We start from the raw sequence: 21722 nt of genomic DNA on the forward strand, positions 1-21722 counted from the left end.
CCGAGGGGCGGGATAAACGGATGTCTTTCAAATCCCCTTTGCACGCAATAGGATAGTGCCACAGCCAACCAGAGCAACGCTAGTTGATAGATTCAACTTTTGCCGTATCCAGTCAGCAAAACTGCGAACACATCTTCCTTTTTAAGAATGACTTCAGTGCCGTTCTTTGTTCTTTTCTCAAAGAAAAGCTGAACTCCAAGTCTGCCAGAGTCGCGGCCAAAGCCGATTCCAAAGACCGCAGCAGCAGCAGCAGCCATGAGCCCGCCCACTGACTCTATACACGATGTGATTGGCCCGGCCAGAGTTTGGTTTTTCCAGCTTGCAAGCCAACAGAGAGTTGTTAGACTGACCCTGGCTGCAAATTACATTTGCTGCCACTAGGGTGGTCTAGATTTCTAGGCTACCTTTAATCATCCTGTAGCCCCTTCAGATTCATCTTCCACCCCAGCTTAGGGTTGGGAACCACAACATTATTAAGAAACGAACAGTTGAAACGAGCTTAGAGCATTTAAGGTTCAAGCTCACGACGTTATGTATTCTGTATGAAACTGACACTGTACTATATGGAGGTGGGTACAGTAACAGTAACTTTCCACAGCATGCGTAACGTCTGCGGACCGGCTCCGCTGCGTGTCTGCTGCGTGCTCTGCCGTCCGTCAACACCCACCAGGTCCGGATTTGTTGCGGAACGGCTGCGGCCATGACTGACAGCTGTAGTCACGAGGACCCAACGAGATCTCGCAAATTCACGTAGAATAGAACCACAAAACCACCACCAGTTAGTTTCCGTCCAGAGGAGTAGAGGGGAAACGACTCTGTGCTGTGTTTTCAAAGTGTAGTGCAGGAACTATGATCCGCCGTGAGCAAGCTGGATATTATTTTGAAAATTAACCAGATATTTATTTTGTTTCTGTGCTCGACTTCCTGTCCCACACTATCTGCCGTGGGCTGCGGAGCTCTCCGGTGTCCGGCGAAAATAGAAGCTCTGCGTATCTGCTGCGGAGGGCTGCAGACCGCCGGAGCTGGGACGGAGTCGGAATGCAGCCGTTATGCAACCGGTGGAAATGCACACATTGACTTTAATGGAAACCTAATGACTGCGCCGCCGTTTCGGAGCCGTTCCGTATCTGGTGGAAATCCACGGTAACAAAGAAACTGGGAGACATCTTTTCAAAAGTTTTCTGACCAATTGCAGGTGCTGGTGCATTAAAGAGCCCCTATTATACTAATTTCAGCTTCATATTTGTACTCTTTGGGTCTCCTAGAATAGGGTTACATGCTTTGATGAAAAGCTGATTATGTTTCTCATGCTGCCCGTTGCTGCAGCTCCTCTGTCTGAAACACTCTGTCTGAGGTCTTGACCCGCCTTCCTGAAAAGCCCAGTCTGCTCTGATTGGTCAGCTGGCCCACTCTGTTGTGATTGGTCAACCAAATTCAAAAAAGCCGCTGGGCGGGCTCTGCTTGCTCAGGCAGCACGTATGGGCAGTACATATGAAAAACTGGGCCTATCATTCTCAATCAGTGACATCACTAATTTCAGGTGAGGCGTTTCAGGCAGTTAAGAAAAAGTGCTGTCTGTGGGAGAAAAAACTCCATTTGGAAAAATAAAGAAAAAGACATTGTACCAAATTCATGTGGAGGAAACTGCCAACCAAAGGAGAGGGGCTCAAATAGGCGGAAAAGGTAGAAAAGATAGCAGCAGGGACAGAAAGACAAAGAGAGGGAGAGAGGGAGAGTCAGCGAGAGGAACCAATAGAGATGAGACAGAAAAGGCAAGAAGAGAAAGGGAGAGGTAAAAGAGAGGACTCGAGAGAGAGGATAAAGGCCTCTTGGGTCTCAATTATCGCGGGAAGACAGCTCAGGGTTGCGGGGGGTGTGGTGGGGGGGTGGGCTTACCAGCTCCACGGTCATCTCTGCATCCTATTAGCCTCTCAGAAACAACATGTCCAGCATTCGGGGGTTTCTGCTGTGGTGAACCGCTGCCGCCAGCCGACTGCTGGCACAGGCAGACAGGAGGAAGGGAAATGTGGGTTTTTTTTCTTTTTTTTTTTTTTTTTTTGAGAGGCCACATCCACATGTTGGTGGCACCACGCCTTTCTCCGTGGACGACCCCTCCATTCCTCTCCGTCTCTCCCTCTCTTGATGTCCTGATCCCAAACATCTGCATGTGTTCTCTATCAGCGGTGACGTCTTAGTTCCTGCAGCGCTGTGTTCAGTTCCATCTGTCTCTCTGTCTTCCTCACCCCGTTCCATCTGCACACGCCTTTTGTTTGGTGCAATATGTTTTCCACGAGCTATACAATTTATAATGCGTGTAAAAAACAGCTTTCTAATATCGATGTAACAAGACTTTCTTCCTCAGGCTGTCTCCTTGCCCCCTCTGAACTGGAGCCAATTTAGCAGCTGAACACAGCACGTGATCCGTGTTTTTTAGCCTGGATTTACAATGTCAGAGAGCACGCCTGTGTATTTTGTGAAAGTTATTATAAAACAGAGAGTCGGGTGCACCATAGCAGCCTTTAGGAACAGCAGTCTAATACTTCTAGGAACATTTGGCTTTCTGGCTAGTTTTACAGGAACAGATGAGGGCTGATTAATGGTTCAGAATGTTGAAACAAACATAGTTTTTGTCTAAAAAAACAAAAGTGTTGCTGTTCCAAATAGTGATCATAGCCTGGTCCTGACTGCAGAAAGAGGGTTTACGACGCAGTTAGACAATCAGTCAAGCACTTTGGCCTTTACTGTGACAGCTAGAAATAGGATTACTGGCATAATTGATAAAAGTGCTTAGTGCTTGATTCGATTTAAAGGATACGCATTCCTTTTACTCAACCCTACTCGATGCCTCAGCCTCAAATACATAGTGGCTGCTCTGGCTGTGTCCCGGAGAGTAGGAGAACCTCCACTCGCTGATGTTTATTGTTAAGCATCTCGCTATAACAGATCTTCAACAGGTGGTCTGGGTTCCCTCGGGGGTCCTCAGAGTTACTTAGTTTAAAAAAAAAATCCAACATATTATTAGTGGTTTTCCTGAATAGAGGAACTTTTGGCACAGCACAAAGTGCACAAAAGCAATAGTAGTTTTAGTTGTGCAACAGAAAACTCCAATTTGACAGATAGTCTAGCTAGCTGTCTGGATTTACCCTGCAGAGATCTGATGAGCAGTTAACCATAGTCCTCACAAATCAGCCAGAGGTTAGAATGCCAACACAATGCGAAAGGTAACGGACATCCGGTGGAATTTCCGACAGCACTCTAGCGATCCCGGAAGTGGAACGTTGTGGATATAGACTAGTTAGGCATTAATCAGTTAGTCAATTGACAGAACAACAAATATATAAGGTCATTCTGCTATCATGTAGACCCAACACATACAACACAGTGAGAAACATTACATTTAGTACCCAAACAGTGACGACTTTGTTCCATCTGTTGCCAGAAGATCTACAGCCTGGTTCCTCATTCTCCTGACTGTTGAAAGTTCAGCTCGTGTAACATAACCATAAAACATCTCTAACCTCCTTTTTCAACAAACTCCCCTCCAACTGCTCTCCTCCCTTTGGTTGCAGAGTACGTGTGGTTCGCCTGCAACTTTGACTTCTCGTCATTCTGCGGCTGGACCAGAGAGACGGGGACGGGGGCTGAGTGGCTCATCCAGACCAACAGGGCTCCCAGCATCCACAGAGGCCCCGCCCTCGACCACTTAGGTAGGAGATGTATGTGTGTGTGTGTGTGTGTGTGTGTGTGTGTGTGTGTGTGTGTGTGTGTGTGTGTGTGTGAGAGAGAGACATATGCTGTGGGAGAGCATGTTACTATGCAGCTGCTGAAAGCCCGTATGAACCCTTTTTTGCTAGAAGAATTACAACTAGGGCTGGGTATCGTTAAAAAAAAATTCAATACCGCTACCAATAGACCCTTTGCAAACACGTGACCACGACCACGGGACAACGCCATGACGGACGGCAGAATCACCGGAAGCACAAGCTAAACAGTGTAGTAGACAAGCGGAAAGTTTAATTAGTTTCAAATAAATAACACTAAATAAACTGTAATACTACTACTACTGCTATCTTCTTCTTCATGGCTTCTTCAGACATTGTTTAAATTCACCTACCCTGGTCCCTGTCTCGATCCTGCCGGTAGCTAGCTTGCCCCGCTAGCCGTTAGCTGCAGTCCGGTGAGTGTAGTCAGCCAGGCTTCTGTGATTATCATCCCAATAACAATCCATGGAGCGGGGGGTGGTGTGGCTATGTCATCCAGTTACTGAAGCAACATCTGCAGCAAGCATCTGCCATGTTCTCCATAGTTACTCCAAGCTTTTTCCCTTGTTAACAAATCTGCCCTTCACTCTTCACACACTACGCTCCGATCGGCACACTACTGTTTACCTTTTCCTGCTACAATTAGAAGCTACTACCGCACTACTGTTGTTTTTTTTGGGGGATACACTTCCAGACCTGACATGACCTGTCCTCTGGAGGACATAGCCACACCACCGTGGATTGTTATTGGGATGATTATCACAGAAGCCTGTCTGAATACACTCACAGGACGGCAGCTAACGGCTATCAGCTAGCAGGGCAAGCTGGCTAGCTAACAGGCACGTACCGTTGTTCACTGGCTGAGCCGATGCATCTTTCTAATGGATGCCTGAATGCATCCCAGCTCTGGGAAATAATTCATCACACGTTAATCCATGCAGTAAATCACGGAGTGTCTATGATCAGTATTAACCACACATAATGTAACATCTAGCCATCGTCTTATCTGTGATTATATTCGCTGCAGACCGGTGGCTATTTCGACACGATGGGCAGCAGCTAGCGAGCAGTCCAAAGCTAGCTCTGGCTGCAGCTAGCTGGTCGGCTAACTGGGGTAGGAGCTCCGCAGACCTGCATTTAATTCAGTTGTTTGGCCCTTTGAAGCTAGTTTCCGTGCCATGTCATCTTTAATTTAAGCAATATTTTTTGTATGTGTGTTAAGTTAAATGATCAAGGGAACGGCTTACTTTTTGGGATATGTAAGTCACTGAATAACCGACGATAGTTATGTGGGACCTGTTAGCAGGAACAGCTGGTTGAGGAAGTTTTATTATTATTATTTATCAGTCATTTAAAACAGAAAGGCATTACATATACATGCTTGTGTTGGTGAGGATTACTCTGCAGATTGTGTATGTGAGAACAAGAACAGCGAACACACTCGTTTGACTCATAGGTTTGACTTGCCGTCCGTCTACAGAATAGCTCTTCCGCCGTCCGTCATGGCGTTCATAATTCGCGGGAGTAGAGTATGACATCACGTGCAAAGGGTCTATCTATACTGTGACTTTGATACCGGTTCCTAAACGATACTTTTTTCAATACCAATTTTATAAAACAAAAACAAATCTTTTTATGTATTTTTCAGCTCCTACTACGTGAGCCCCGTCTCTGTGTAACATAGAGTTTGTCCTGCGTGTCTCTACGACGTGTAACGTTAGACAGCCAATCACAGACATTGTTAGAGCATGCTGCATGCTTATTGGCTCACTGATGCTGATGAGATTTACTCCTTAGGTATTGAAATTGGGTATTGAATTCAATACAATTTTATTTATAGTATCAAATCATAAAAAGAGTTATATCAGGACACTTTACAGATAGAGTAGGTCTAGACCACACTTTATAATTTACAAAGACCCAACAATTCCAGTAATTCCTCAAAAAACGTGTCTGACGGTGCCGGTTGGGGGTGTGATGAACAGTGGCAATAATAGTCACAATAAAGATAATGGATCAGTGACTAGAAATAGTAGTTGTTGTTGTAGTAATTCATGGTGTAGCAGGGCATAGCATGACGTAGCAGGACGTAGCAGGATGTAACAGGGCATAGCAGGGCGCAGAGCAGGACCACGGCGACAGCTGCAACCATGATTTAGATGCCACCCTAATCCAAGGAAAACTGCTGGGTGAAAAAAAACATAAGGACTCCGGGGAATAAGCTCCCCAGAGCTAGGTTAGTAACAAGCATTTCTGGAACATGGATGCACACAGATGGAAAAAGAGAGGAGAGAGGAGCTCAGTGTGTCAAAGGAAGGAAGTCCCCCGGTAGTCTAAAACTATAACAGCATAATTAAGAGATGGTGCAAGGCAAACCTGAGCCAGTTCTACAAGGGTTGGTAGATGAATCTGATTGAATGATGAGGCAATGATGAGAGCGATCGCGGATAGGTCCGTCCTTTGCACCGAAACTTTTTACAATGCAAAAACATATAAATAGCATCAAGCTATTACAATCTTTATTATGTAAGCACATATAATATATATAATATAACAGTATATTAGCCAGTCATTTTTATTAGGTTAAACAGGGATTTGATAACGTTTTTAATTTAAGGCCCACCCACAATTGGTCTGGCCCATCCAAAACTGGAATTCTGGCGCCGTGCCTGTTCTGCGATAATCCTAAGGAGTCCATAAGGGTCCCTGACCCCGTGTTGAAGAGATCTGCTTTAGAGGCAATTCGTTAGGTGCCTAAAAAGTATTGAACTCGGCACCCAGTCCTAATTGCAACGACAGTAAGCTTTAAATAACACACTACACTCTGTGCTGCTGGGAATTCACAGCAGTGCTTTTTTTTTTTTTTTAAATGAGGAAAAGATGCCTACGATGTAATAAGAAATTCCCGCCGGACACAGAACTGTATTCCTGCTCTGAAGGACAAAGAGTTTGTGAACATGGGAAACTATCACACAGTTGTGTTGCTGTGCTCAGCCTGGAGCCACTCAGTTTGGTCCGTCTGACAGAGGCAGATCAGACCAGAAGTGTAGTAATATTGACGGGAACTTCTCTACACTAAAGAGATGTAGGTGACATGCACTCTGACTGGGCTAGTTACCTGGTATGGGTAAATCAAGGAAAACAGGGCCACGACTAAGTGAGACAAGATTCAAATATAGGCCATCATCTGTTAATAATTAGACATACCTCTAAAAAATAGTGTTTCAAATCAGAGTTTATTTAGTAACACTTTACTTGAAGGTATCTACATAAGAGTGACATGACACTGTCATGACACATGAACCCTAATCCTATCTCTAACTTGAACCCTAAAGGGCATTTATGCTTCTGCGTAGAATCGACGGCGTACCCCCGCAGACCCCTGTGCGTCTACGCCAGACCCTACGCCGTAGGGTCTTCTCCTCTTAACTCTAACCCTAACCCTAACCATAACTTGTCATGACAAAAACTGAATGACACAAAAGAAGCGTTATGTCATAAACGTTTATGAATTGTTTATTATGTTACAACAGTGACAGTTATGACAGTGTAATGTCACTCTTATCTAGATACCTTCAAGTAAAGTGTACCGTTTCTTTTTTAACAATATAGTTCTGTGTTTTGGTAATCACGTCTTTATTAACCTTGGTTAGCGCTTCTTTTAAGAGTGTTCTGCAGCAATTACAAAGAGTCACAGACAAACATATGATGCATAACACAAATAAAATAGAAATATCATGAAATCAGGAATAAAATGTTGCAATACAATCATAAAAACTACCACAACAGAACCTTAAACACCCGAGAAACACAACTCGATTCATAAGTGAATGTGCAGCCCTGAATAACACTTTGAGATGCTTTGATCCTTAAAACATTTTGAAAATGAAAGGAGGGCCTTGAAAAAGAAAACTTGACTGTTTAAAGAATCCTCTCAAGCCTCCACTCTCTGACCTTCTCTCCATTCAAAGCGCCAGTGATGGATGTTTCCGTGGAGACAGCAGCAGCTCCAGAATGAATGATTCCACCTTGATTTCTTGACTTAACCAGATCACGAGTAACAAATGAGCCCTTTGTGATGTCATGTCATATTATCTGCTGAAGCATGCTCGTATTGAATCTTCTGTTTACAGCACAGGAGCGTTGTTGAATGTGATGCCTTTGGGAGTGTGCAAGGCTTGATACTGAACAATTACACCTAGATCTGGGCCATTTATTGATATTTTATATATATTATCAACATGGATATATAAGGTTAGATATTATCTTAGATTTTAGATATCGTAATATTAAACACACAAGTGGTGTCTTTTACTGGTTTTAAAGGCTGCATTACAGTAAAGTGATGCCATTTTCTGAACTTACCAGACTGTTGTAGCTGTTCTGTGATTTGCCGTTACCCACTTAGTCATTGCACTTAATTGGTGATTATTTCTTGAAACTCTCATTGTGTAAATATTTTGCGTCAACCCTACAATATCGACATTGATGTGTTTGGTCCAAAATTAAATTGTGATATCTGATTTTCTCCATATCGCCCTGCTCTAATTACACCTATATTATTATGTTAGAGAAACACTTGCAACAGAACAGACAGGTGTTAACATTTAGCAATCCAATGAATGCAATCCAGTGAGTGCATAATGAGAGTTATGGAAACCTTTGATTGATTGATCAATCACATCAGCGCCTGTTTTTATTCAAAATGTACAGAAAACTCTGTTATTGACTGCATTTTTACATTCTTAAAGGTCTTAATTTGAACTGAATTTGAAGCAGATGTGTTTATACACGCTGTCAGGAGCCCTTAAACGCAACACACTGCCACCTCTTAGAAGAAAGAAAAGGTCGGGAGTGCTCGGAAGTTCAAATATCATGAAGGTGCTCTTTGGAAGGGGAACACAAAAGAGAAAAAAGAGAGAAAAAGTCCATGGCACTCTTCTTGCAATTTTTTTTTAAAAGCCTTTATTGAAATGGTTATTTCATGTCAAAATCTACAATTCCAAAAATAATTTCAACATGAAATAGCCATTCAAATAAAGGCTTTTTAAATTTAGTTTGCAAGAAGAGTGCCTTGGACCTTTTGTTCTCTTTTGAACACTGCCACCTCTTACCTTGTCTCTTGCCTCCCCCTGCAGGCGGACCAGGGAACTTCATCTACATGCAGCTGGGGGACACAGACCCACCGAGTAAAACAGGCGACGATGAAGACGAAGATGAAGAGGAGAAGGTGGCGAGCTTGGCCAGCCTGCCCATCACGGCGCCGGACGCCGACCTGTGCATGTCCTTCTGGTACCACATGTTCGGGGAACACGCAGGCGCGCTTCACATCAAGCAGAGGAGGGAGGCGGAGGAGGGGCACATCATGTGGACGCTCAGCGGTCACCAGGGCAACCGCTGGAGGGAGGGACGGGTCCTGCTGCCACGCTCCGGTGTCTCATACCAGGTAATACACAGTCAAAAATGATATGAGTGCTGTTACATAAGAGGTTGGAGTCTTGGTTGGGAACATAGGGCCTAATTTTGGAAAAGAAATCTTAGAAATGTGGGAATATAGGGCCAGATTTTGAAAAAAATCTTAGAAATGTGGGAACTGTGGGAACATAGGGCCTAAATTTGAAAAAAATCTTACAAATGTGGGAACATAGGGCCTAATTTTCAGTGAAAAAAAATTATCTTAGAAATGTGGGAATATAGGGCTGTGGGAACTTAGGCATGCTCCCTGTTCAACAAGTCCCCCCACCCAACCCACATCAAAGGTTCTCTCTCAACATCTGTTACACTATAAGAGCTAAAAAAAAGCTAAAAACTAAAAACTAATTATATGACAGCATCACATGCACAAACAATGGCACCTCCAGCAAAGCCATGATACGCATAAATACCTAAATGAATTGTATGTGTGTTGTATGTGTAGGTGGTTGTGGAGGGCGTGGCAGACAGACACAGTGCAGGTCACATAGCTGTGGACGACATCCAGATACTAGATGGACTCGATGCTGAGGACTGCAAGGGTGTGTATTGTGTGATTATAACTCACTTAGTATATCGTTATACTGTCCAGGAATGTGCTGGCTTAAAAAATGTTTGGTTTCACAGTTCATGAAGTTGCTCTTCTTTGTTGTGTTTGACTTCCCGCTGTGCTTTCATTTCATCTAATCGCTGTTCTTTCTCCCTCAGATCCAGAAGCTCCTACGTCTCCGCCAACTGAGATCTTCATCCTCCGTGAGTAACATCTAACTACAAATCGAGGAAGCTCTGTGCGTGTGTGTGTGTGTGTGTGTGTGTGTGTGTGTGTGTGTGTGTGTGTGTGTGTGTGTGTTTGTGTGTGTGTCTCCCGCATGTGCACTAGGCCTACAGCAGTGGGGGTGAGGGTTGCTACATCCCTAGGAGGCTCATTGATTATGGCTCACCCGCTCAAGCAAGAAAATGGTCTATCTCACATGCAAATGTTGAAATTACACAAACACGTCGTACACAAACACGTTATGCCGTGTTCATAGTCTGTCATTCGTGACCTCATACATGAACAACACAACTAAAGCATTAGGTACGTGGGCACATCATTATGAATTGTGATTTATTAAGCATGAGCATGATTATTTTTCTGCAAAAAAAATTTGGTCATCACTGCGCAAATTCTGATGTGAACACAACTTGTGCATAATGATGTAGCCACCTTACCTAATGCTTTAGTTGATGTGTTGTTCATGCATGAGGTCATGAATGAGAGGCTAGGAACTCATGTCAATTCCTGATGATTCATAAGTTATAAAGGAATGAAGTAATGCACAAATCATGAATTAATTAATGCATGAATTCATAATTCATGTACCCTTACCATAAAGTGTTACCATAACTTTAGTTCAAGCCTGTGGCAGCAGTTCCAAATAATTATTATTAATTACAAAATGAAAAAAATAATAAATTACAAAATAATTCAAGTTCAGTGGGTGCATTTTCCAAAAGAATGCTTTAACTCTACTAAAGTTGGTCCCACACGAAATTCACTCAATGTCTTTTAATATTATTTCTTAGATATGTAGGCTACATACCAAGAAAGTTCATAATATTAACTGAGATAACCCATTATGTTGTGAGCAGTAGGCCTACGTGTGCTGTTGGCAAAATTGTGTATTGTAACATGGTCACGTTAAAAAGCGTGTGCGTGCACGAGCACTACGGTCACGCGCAAAGTGTCCCGCTTTTCGTTCCGGGAAGTCTGGTCACCCTACCTTAAGTTACCAGCTAATACTAGCTTGGTTACATTTTTCAAATCTAATCTAGTTGTATTCTTGCAATGCGTGACCCTGCAAGTCTTTACATATGATGACAGTCTTTAACGTTAGCTGTGAGACGGTGTCAGACTTTAGTCTTTTTAAAGTCCGTTCCGAGTCTTCTAGTGTCTGGTAGGCATTAGATGAACGCCCAGGCTCTTGGGCTCTCCAGAACGTTGTTTTGTTGCCGGCGATTCCACACATTTCTGCGGCCGTTCTGCACGCTGTTTAAGAGCGCCATCCCCAGCTGAGCCACGGCCCCTCCACCCCAGCCACATCGCTACTACTGGATGTGTGACGGGCTACACGAAAAAAATAGAGACACGCCGTATCTCTAGAAAAGCAGAGCTGCACCGGAGTGAACCGCGCTAACGGTTGGATAAAGTTGTGAGAAAAAGAAATAGGCCTACTTGGAACCAAGCAATCAGCCGTCCACACAGGCACTGCACTAGTTGGGCTCCTGACTAATATAATCATTACAGTGTCAATGTGTTGATTTTAGTTGCACAGACTCTACAGAGAATGGTAGAATGGCTACTGAGCAGTCCTGAGCTGTGGTGGGAGCTAAAGAAGTCAGACAAATAGTCTTTTGGATGACAATGAAAAACATGAAATTATACCAAAAGCAAAGTGACTGAGAGGAGAGTCTGTGTTGAAGCCTGTTCTTTGGTGGTGCGTTCACAGAAGATCTGATGTTCAAGATTTAAAAACAACAACAAAAACACAACATTCACAAGTTATGATGTGGGGAAATCAATCCCAGAAGACCCAAATAAAAGACATGGATGTTGTGAGAGGAAAAGGTTTGGTCATTTCTGGAAACATTTAGCCTTTTTCTACTTTATGATCCAGAACATGCAAAACCACCAGCATCAGTGGCGCCAGCAGGATTCTATTTCTTAGTACGCACATTAACCGCCCGCTGAAGTGGTTTACTGCGCCAGAAATCAGCTGTTCTTATAATATTTAATGTGTATGAGAGTGTGCTAGCGTACTCGTATCATATAATGACCATATCATGAAATATTTTACTGAAGCGTTTTGTAAAAGAGAGAGAGAGAGAGAGAGAGAGAGAGAGAGAGAGAGAGAGAGAGGTTCATGTGCTCAAACAGCTGTCACAGAGATATGAATAACATTATTTCTCTGTGTGCCATGTCAACATCATATCCCAAATATGATCAAAAATGGGATAAGCCTCATAACCGCAATATTCATGTCCATGTCCATGTTAAAGGTCCAGTGTGTAACGTGTGTAGTAGTTCATTCTCTAAATCTGTGTTGCCCGTTCACCAACTTGTCCTTTTTCATGAATATTTACCTCCACCATCAATTCCAAGTATTCCTATTGGCTTGAAATTTTACATTTGCGTTTGTATGAACTGGGGTAGACGCTCCATATTCATGCTCCATCTTGAAATACGTTAGCCGGTAAGGGACATACAGGACATACTGCTCCGCTTGTGTGTGTGTGTGTGTGTGTGTGTGTGTGTGTGTAAGGGACATACAGGACATACTGCTCCACCTTTCACGTTTTCTCTGTCACATGATAAACTCACAGCTGCTGCTAATGCTGCTAATGGGTATCGTAGCTTCCCACCCCCGGCAAGTTTGAAGAAGGAAACATGGAGGACCACACGTATTCAAAATCCAAATTTCAGGAACAGGAGTCTTCTTCTTCTTCGCCCAGAAAAAGAAAAAGGAGATTGAAAAGAGCAAGAGACCGGCTTTTTGGAGCGTGAAGGCTACCGTAGCTGTAATACCTACTTTGAACTGCGTGGTGTGAGAGAGTTGATTGGGATATATGATCTCAACACTAGATGGGAGAAGTTCCTACACACTGGACCTTTAACACACACGATTCAAACAACTTGCTAGATCTCCGTCTGAGAGTTTAGCGTTACTGGGCGTCCAGCAGCCAGTTTATCTACACATCGAGTCCTAAACATGAACATTGTGATTAATAGTGAATGAAGGCATAATTAATGAGATTAATGATTACTGTGAACAGAGCAGAGAGCAGAACAGAGCTGCTGTCGGCTGCTGCTCCTGTGAGCATTTACGCCTTGTTCTCATTAGATGTTTCACGTCTCACAGACAACAAAAGCACACCTGTGCGTCCAGGATTAGGACCACTGTGATCCTTTAAGAATGTAATCAAGTCTTTTGAATGGAACATAACTCGTGTCTGTTTTCTTTTCCTCTTGCAGCGATGGACTCCCTCTCGCAAGAGACCAGCGAGCTTGGGGGCCCAGGCAACATGCTGAAGACCCTGGACCCCATCCTCATCACCATCATCGCCATGTCGGCGCTGGGCGTCTTCCTGGGCGCCATCTGCGGCGTGGTCCTATACTGCGCCTGCTCGCAGGGCAGCATGACGGACAGGAACTTATCTGCCCTGGAAAACTATAACTTTGAGCTGGTGGATGGCGTGAAGCTAAAGAAGGACAAGCTGAACGGACAGACTAACTATTCGGAGGCGTAAGGGGGGGGCAGAGGGACGGAGCTGCGATTGCTCCGCGTGGACTCGTGATGCAGTCAATCAAGTGGGAGGAACACGGGGGGCTGAAGCCACCAATGGGACGGCAGGGTGGGCTGAAAGTGAGCCAATGTCATTTTTTTTCTCAGGAGCGGCAGTGGAAGGGACTGACCTGTAGGGGGGGGCACTGTGTATAAAGAATCTGTACAGCAAAAGAAAAGAAAAGAAGACAACTAAGATGATTCTAATTGTTTGTTTCAGCGTGCTTTGTTGATTTCATGTAATCACATGCTGGTGTTGAGACCAATTCAGATGAAAGTATCGTTTGTGTACTTATTGAGAGATATGATTATGTTTTATTCTTATTTTTTTTCAGACGTCATAGTTTCACAGAAAGAACGGAGTATGTGGAATTATTTACTACTCTGATATCTGGCTCTTTAGCTGGCCGTGTGTGTGTGTGTGTGTGTGTGTGTGTGTGTGTGTGTGTGTGTGTGTGTGTGTGTTACGTGTATACCTGTGTCACATTCACATACATCTGCATTTCAGGTGTGTGTGTGTGTGTGTGTGTGTGTGTGTCATTCAGTTTAGTATGTGCATTACACTCATGTTTATCTGTATACATGAAGTGCATGTGTGTGTGTGTGTGTGTGTGTGTGTGTGTGAAGGCGGGTTCTATGGTGACCCGTTGTCCACTTCCAACAGTGCCTTTTTTTTTTTTTCCCTCCATTTTTCTGTTGCCTTGTTTTTCTGCTGGTTGTTTTTTCCATCGGCTGGTGTTCCGTCCGTCCAGGGTTCCTATACACGCACACACGTGAGGGAAAAGTCCAGAAACTTTGCCAGTTGTGTGATTATTCAACTCCAAATTGTCGTGTTGTAGTAGTATACTGTCAAATAGGACGTGTGTTGGTGTGGAGCTGAAGATCTTGTCGCCTCGATGACACTCGTAAGGACACGCATTCAAATGTTAATATCCAAGTTAAGCATTTATAGTTTTGGAAAGCTTTGGGAAAAAAAACGATGGGATTTCAGAATGGAAAATGTGTAGGAGCCCTGAATGCCTCTTGTTCATGGCACATGACACATCCAACATATTGTACATAGCTTTTAATATATTTGAGCGCCCTTTTTCTATAGAAAAAGACACTAGTGCCGCAGTATCCTTTCTATGTTGGAATCAAACTCGCCCTAATCTCTAAAATGTACAGAAAGATATTCGTTTTAACAGGCAGAGACACAAACCTGTTGTATGTGTTTCTTTTACAAATGTGATCTGGCTCGACATTGTGTGATTATTTGTTGTTGTTGTCGTTGTTTAGTTTCCGTTTGTGCTCTGGGAACAGGAAGGTTTCTGCAACCATGGAAACGGCTTTGAGATTATGGAGGGATGCCTCAGAATTGCCTCATGGGAAGCCATGTTTTTATACAGGGTAAAACGGACAACCTCAGCACCACTGGGACGCTGACAGCTAGTCAAGGATGGATCCTTCATGGGAGTGAAATATGTTTTCATGGCTAGCAGCTAACGTTTCTCACTGGCACACAGAGAGACTGTTGAGCCCTGGAGCCGCCAGAAAGACCGCCATCGGCATATTTTTATTGAGGCTGACAGGATGTGGCGGACCCTGCTAATTCTTACTACCCTGACTGAAAAACTAAGAACTAATGTTTGCCACGACAATGCTGTGCTCTCTGTCAGTGTTTTTATCCTGTGTCGACTATCAGAGAAGGATCGAAATGATGTTTTAAAAAAAAACAGGTGGCTTTAAAGCTGTCCAATTCTTGCCCCACAACCATTTCTCTTGAGCTAAAGTGGCCTGGAAATAACACACACACATACACACACACACACACACACACACACACACAAGTCACATTTTCATAACAAAGATGAGCTTACGAGCTAATCAGAGCGGAGACCCAACAGCAATGCCTCTAAAGCAATAGGGCTCATTATTTTATTTTCTTGTTTTGTGTTTTAAAAAATCGTAAATTTGATTTCAAAAAGTCAATTTTTATAGTGAAAGCACTGTTTTTTTCTGTGAGATTCTGCTGCAGTTTAATTTGCATTTCATCCCCATTTTATTTCATTGTGCTGTCAATATTGCAAAGGGGCCTCATGTAACTGTGTAATCTACAGTGATCAGTCTGTGAGGAGTAGGACATATGATGAAAATCACTTTATAGTAATTGGTTCTTTTTTCAATCTGGGTATTTTTCAGTAAAACAATGTGTTAAAAAACTGAAAAACGATGAGCCTTATAAATATTGCCCTAATAATACTGCGTTGTTGTGTTTTAGCTTTTGTAGCTAAATGTGTTGTGATACTGGTCACTTCTTCATAGCACTGTATCGGTGGGAGGATTGAGTCTTGGAAGGCAGTCACTGGTGTCAGCCTTTATCAACCGCCAACACAGACGGGACAATTCTTACCGAATGTTCTTCCACGCTGACGGAGGCCTCCGTAGATTAAAAAGCCATTAGGCAGGTGGGAGACTTTGACATGTTGCCACTGGGAGAGCAATGTTCATCTCAGTGTGGTTCCTGCTGCGCTGCACTGTGGAACCTCAAGCTGCCCAGTTTTTAATGTAGCATTATGTGGCATCGTGTGAGTTCAAAATACACAGAGAGACCGTTCATCGTTTCTCTATTCTTTCCTTCAAGATGGGGCTTTTCAACCGGTTTAAATGAAATCACTGTGCAGTTGCACTAACAAACATTTCCAATCAAATGAAGGTGCTCTTGGGATGTTCATTATTAGAAGCACACCGGTTCATAATATCAACCACATAACGTTATGTTTACAGCGAAAGACACAGACAAGATAATATCCAAACTGTAATACTTTCAGTCTGAACAGAATGTGTCTCAATAAAGCTCTTTCCCCTTCCAACAAGAAAGGATGCCGCAGCACTCGATATGAAAACAAATGTTGCACTGATATATTCAAAAAGAAGAAAAAAAGAATCTGTGTTTATGATGTTGATTCATGAGGAGGCAGGAAGGAGAGGACAGTGTTATTGTTGCTTCTTTTTTAACACGGTTTCAGATAACAATGTTAGAATTCTGAAAAGTACCATTCTCAGAGATGTTTTTCATTCTGGAAAAAAAGCTTATATGCGTCTCTTTGAAACGTAACAATTTTATTTGCTTGGTATAATATCACCTTGTTTTTGTACCGTCACTGATGTGTGTGCCATTGTTTTATGATTTGTTTTCTTTGTATGACAAGAAGAAATGTTGTTGTTTTTTTCTTTCAATACTGCTTCTGTAATTTTTTGCTGTCTCAGATCCAGAAAAAAACAAAGAAAGGACATAAGTAAAGAAAAAAAGAAGAAAAGAATGGGAAAGCAGTGAGGCCTTAAGTGACTAAAAGTATTGTCTGTACTTTGACTTTCTGGTCAGCACCCAGACTCACCCGTCTCTGTTGTCTCAGACTCTGATCATTGACTATTACATTCCAAAGAATTGGATCAAATAAATGTTTTAAGTAAACGCGGCTCTGCTGTTTCTTTCCTGAATGGTTGGTTTTAAAGGGTCCCATCGCCTCAATCTCAAACCTGGTATCTAGAAATGGAGATAGTTTTGGTTTAATTCAGGGATGCACAGAATCCAGGATTTGGCTTCGGATTGGGCTGAATATTGGGCTTTTTGACGGGGTTCTGGTTTCTGCCGAACCGTAGAATTTTTTTTCCACCGAACCTTCAATGCAGCAGGCTGTGAGAAAGTGGAAATGGATCTGGTGAGCAGAACAAGTGATGTTTGGCAGTACTTTTAGTCAAAAGAAGACCATTCAAGTCCAGCTACATGTTCAATCTGCAACGCCGATTTGTCTGGTAGTGACGAGGACCCTAAACTATACACAACATGGCCGCTGTTACAACATCTGGTATGAAACATCTGAAAGAATACGAGTTGTGCATGAAGGAATCTCCAGACAGCAGCCAGAATGCAGCAACTTCAGGTACAGCAAAGGAAAGACAGTCCCAGCTAAAAACTGGAGTTACCCAGACAGCGCCTCCCTTTTTATTGGATCTATGTTTTCTTGAAGATATAGTCTTATTGAAATGGGGACATTTTGTCTATAAATAAAGATGTTGCTATATTTTAAGTTTTTCATGAGCATGGCAAATGGAATTCCATTTCTCTCCATTGTTTCGGGGACACGGTTATCTCAAAACCCAGGCTAATAAAAGCAGTCTGGTATAAAGTACTTAAAAGCAATACTTGAGTAAAAGTACAAGTGTCTTACCAGAAAGTGACTTTGGTAGAAGTTAAAGTCTCCTTTTAGAATATGACTTGAGTTAAAGTCTTAAAGTATCTGATATTTGCTGTACCTAAGTATCAAAAGTAATTTTCTGATATTAAATGTACTTTTTATCAGAAGTTAAAACTAAAAAAAACTTTGATTATGCACTTTATTGTGGCTTCTTTATAGTAAAGCATCAAATTCCAGGTTTCAACTCCTTATACATCAAATTCAATGTCTGACTTTAAAGGTCCCATGGCATGAAAATGTCACTTTATGAGGTTTTTTTAACATTAATATGAGTTCCCCCAGCCTGTCTATGGTCCCCCAGTGGCTAGAAATGGTGATAGGTGTAAACCGAGCCCTGGGTATCCTGCTCTGCCTTTGAGAAAATGAAAGCTCAGATGGGCCAATCAGGAATCTTCTCCTTATGAGGTCATAAGGGGAAAGGTTACCTCCCCTTTCTGTGCTTTGCCCGCCCAGAGAATTTGGCCCGCCCATGAGAGAGTGAGAGAGAGCGACATCATGGCTTTCAAACGAGCAAAGTGGCAGTTGGTCAAGGCCACACCCCCACCCTCCACCTTTCCCCCCCCTCTCTCCTCCTCAATAGCTACAGACACAGAAATGGCACATTAAAAGGAAAGCTCATTGTGGGACTGGCTCTAGTGGCTGTAATTCTGCACCAAGGCTGAATTTCGGGAAAGAGACTTCAGATACAGTATTAGGGGACCACTAAGGTCTATATAAAAGAGACTTCAGATACAGTATTAGGGGACCACTAAGGTCTATATAAAAGAGACTTCAGATACAGTATTAGGGGACCACTAAGGTCTATATAAAAGAGACTTCAGGGGACCACTAAGGTCTATATAAAAGAGACTTCAGGGGGACCACTAAGGTCTATATAAAAGAGACTTCAGATACAGTATTAGGGGACCACTAAGGTCTATATAAAAGAGACTTCAGATACAGTATTAGGGGACCACTAAGGCCTATATAAAAGAGACTTCAGATACAGTATTAGGGGACCACTAAGGTCTATATAAAAGAGACTTCAGATACAGTATTAGGGGACCACTAAGGTCTATATAAAAGAGACTTCAGATACAGTATTAGGGGACCACTAAGGTCTATATAAAAGAGACTTCAGATACAGTATTAGGGGACCACTAAGGTCTATATAAAAGAGACTTCAGATACTGTATTAGGGGACCACTAAGGTCTATATAAAAGAGACTTCAGATACTGTATTAGGGGACCACTAAGGTCTATATAAAAGAGACTTCAGATACAGTATTAGGGGACCACTAAGGCCTATATAAAAGAGACTTCAGATACAGTATTAGGGGACCACTAAGGTCTATATAAAAGAGACTTCAGATACAGTATTAGGGGACCACTAAGACTATATAAAAGCATCCAAAAAGCACCATGTCATGGGACCCTTAAAAAAGAATTAAAAAACCAAACAGAATTCAAATTTTCTCAAACAAGCTCATTGTAGCCTAATGTAGCGGAGTAAGGGTACAGTTTCTTCTTCACAAATCTACTCAAGTAAAAGTAAAAAGTATAGTGATTTAAAACTACTCCTAGAAGTATAATAAATAGTAAAGTAAATGTAACGGCGTAAATGTAACTCGTTACTACCCACCGCTGGAAATAGGCATGTGACCCGTTTCAACTCCACCCCTCAAAGAATCGGAATCGAGAATCAATAAGATCCAGAATTGAAAGGAAGAATCGGAATTGGAATCAGAATTGTTCAAATCCATACGATGCCCAACCCTAGTCCTCACTGGTCCCTGCTTCACTCACTGCTGCTGCCGCTGGCAACTAGAGTTCGTTTTCCCTCTTGGTTTGGGCAGGTGAGAACACAGCAATCGAACTCGGGTGCGCACCAAAAGCGGACCAAACAAGCGTACCGAGACTTGCTTGAAGAGGTGGTCTCGGTAAGCTTTCATTCCAACTCTGGAGCGGTTTGTTTGTGGTGAGACCGTGATCTGACCTCGAACCACACCAACTAATATATACTCCTCCAGTCTGAGCTGAGGTCTCCTGTGGTCAGGTGTGTCCAGCAACCTGTGATGCAGCAGAGCAGCAAACTGTAGCAGCTTCAATGTTTCTCTCACAGAATTAGACAGCGGTCAAGCTCACCGTCCGTCACTCGCATCTCCGTGGTCAAACCAGCCGCCGCTAAAGTTGGAGACAGACGCCGGCAGAGCAGAGAGAAGTCTCGGTGACCAGAGCAGACGTAGCAACGTCTCTCGAGAAACAATGTCTGATCATTTTAATGAAATGAGCTGGTTTAACCATGGAGATGCAAGAAAAATGCACTACTCCAGAACACAGGACCTTCTTCCTGTATTTACTTTCTTGCTCCCGCCCCCAGACACATCCGACCAACAAGAGGAGTGGACATTAATGCTTGATTTGTAATGACGCATTTTGTTACGCTTGGATTTTTCCAGGTGTGAATCCAAACCAAACCAAACTGACCGAGGGCAAATCGCTCCAAGTTTACTTCCTCACCAACTGATTGGAACCAAAACAAACAAACTACAGGTGTGAAAACGGTTTTGCTAACAGTTTTCCGCAAATATTTAAATCTTAATAGTTTTTAGTTTTATCGAGACCGAGACAAGACTTTGAGGGGTTGAGACCGAGTCAAGACCAAGACCAGACCAGTGCGAGTCTCACACTGCATGACACTGCATGGAGGGGGGGGGGTATAGAATATCTGCTTAGAAATATAGGAAATATTGGATAGGATAGAACAACACAATGTTATTCTGCTAAATAAAACATCACGTTCATTAATAATTTCGCTTGTTTTCATTCTAAACAAATTGGGGGCAATCATATTTCAGGGTGGGGCCAGTGCCACCCTGTTCCCCCCCTTCTAGCCCCGCCCCTGGGTACTCATCAAATTGATCTGAAAGATCCACATTCCCATAAAAAAACACCCACAGTAAACAAATGTAGATTCTTCTTCATTCACCTCTGTTATTGCCATACATATATCATAATGAATGTCTTGATAAAATAATCAAAAGGCAGTTGTGGTCTTGACCGGCCTTGAAATAAAATCCCGAGTCCTCTTTATCTGAGACAAGAGCACAAGATCAAGTAAAACTCAAAAAAGTGGTCTCCAGACCAAGACCGGACTCAAGTAGGCCTACTACAACACTGCTTTCTGGAACTCACCACTATGAACAATTTTACTTTTCAGCTCCTCTGTTGCCTTTGTGCACTGCATTGTGGGTCTAAAGAGTAGGGTGCGTTCCTGGAAAGTGCAAGCGTCACTGTCTGCATGCTGTATCCTGTTTGACCACAGAGGGGCAGCGTTGCCTTTCCAAACATTTATGTGCAACAGCAGCCTGTTTCACGGACTCAAACTAAAGCGTTACATGTATAAAACTGCTTCAGTGAAAATCTTTTATCATAAGCTACATTAAACTGCAGCATTCAGCTCGGATCAGTCTGATCTCATGTGAACTTCAGTCCTGTGGTTTCATTTTGATGTGAGGCTTTTTACCCAAACCGGTGCCACTATACCACTTCCCATAATGCTGCTGGTTTCAGTGTCTCCACTTGGGCTTATTTGCTGTCTCATTTCTGTGTTGCAAAGAGTAAGTTAAGTTAACCTGACTTACTGAGTTATACACTACAGTCTGTCTAGCCATGAAGAGGCAGGCGTGTTTATCAGTCTGACTCCCCAGCGTTGGAGTTTATGAAGCAATACTCATGGAAAGAAAATCTATTATTACTGTATTTGTGCTATTGATCATATAGAACACAAAGTGCAAACACAGTGGCATGCCTCAATTGTAAATGTAAATTAAACATAATGAACAGTAACATATATTTCACCTCTGATGCCCCCCTGACTCTGCACACAGCCAACAACAGGTTATATCAGGGATTTATTTCACCATGTCGTGCTGTGTTCAATTGTATGT

The 21722-nt window shown here is 42.8% G+C and overlaps 1 protein-coding gene across 1 annotated transcript in view; it reads left to right on the plus strand.

Annotated features, from left to right (window-relative positions):
• LOC114565057 (neuropilin-1a) overlaps window positions 1-17009 on the plus strand; it is a 103235-nt gene extending 86226 nt beyond the window's left edge. The window contains exons 14-18 of the mRNA XM_028592876.1: window positions 3570-3707; window positions 8900-9207; window positions 9679-9775; window positions 9942-9986; window positions 13246-17009. Of these exons, the coding sequence (XP_028448677.1) occupies window positions 3570-3707; window positions 8900-9207; window positions 9679-9775; window positions 9942-9986; window positions 13246-13520 (863 nt within the window). The 3' untranslated portion in view covers window positions 13521-17009. The remainder of the gene's footprint in view (window positions 1-3569; window positions 3708-8899; window positions 9208-9678; window positions 9776-9941; window positions 9987-13245) is intronic.
• The last annotated feature ends 4713 nt before the right edge of the window (window positions 17010-21722 follow it).

This window comes from Perca flavescens, chromosome 12 (genome assembly GCF_004354835.1).
Source record: "Perca flavescens isolate YP-PL-M2 chromosome 12, PFLA_1.0, whole genome shotgun sequence".
Lineage (NCBI taxonomy): Eukaryota > Metazoa > Chordata > Actinopteri > Perciformes > Percidae > Perca > Perca flavescens.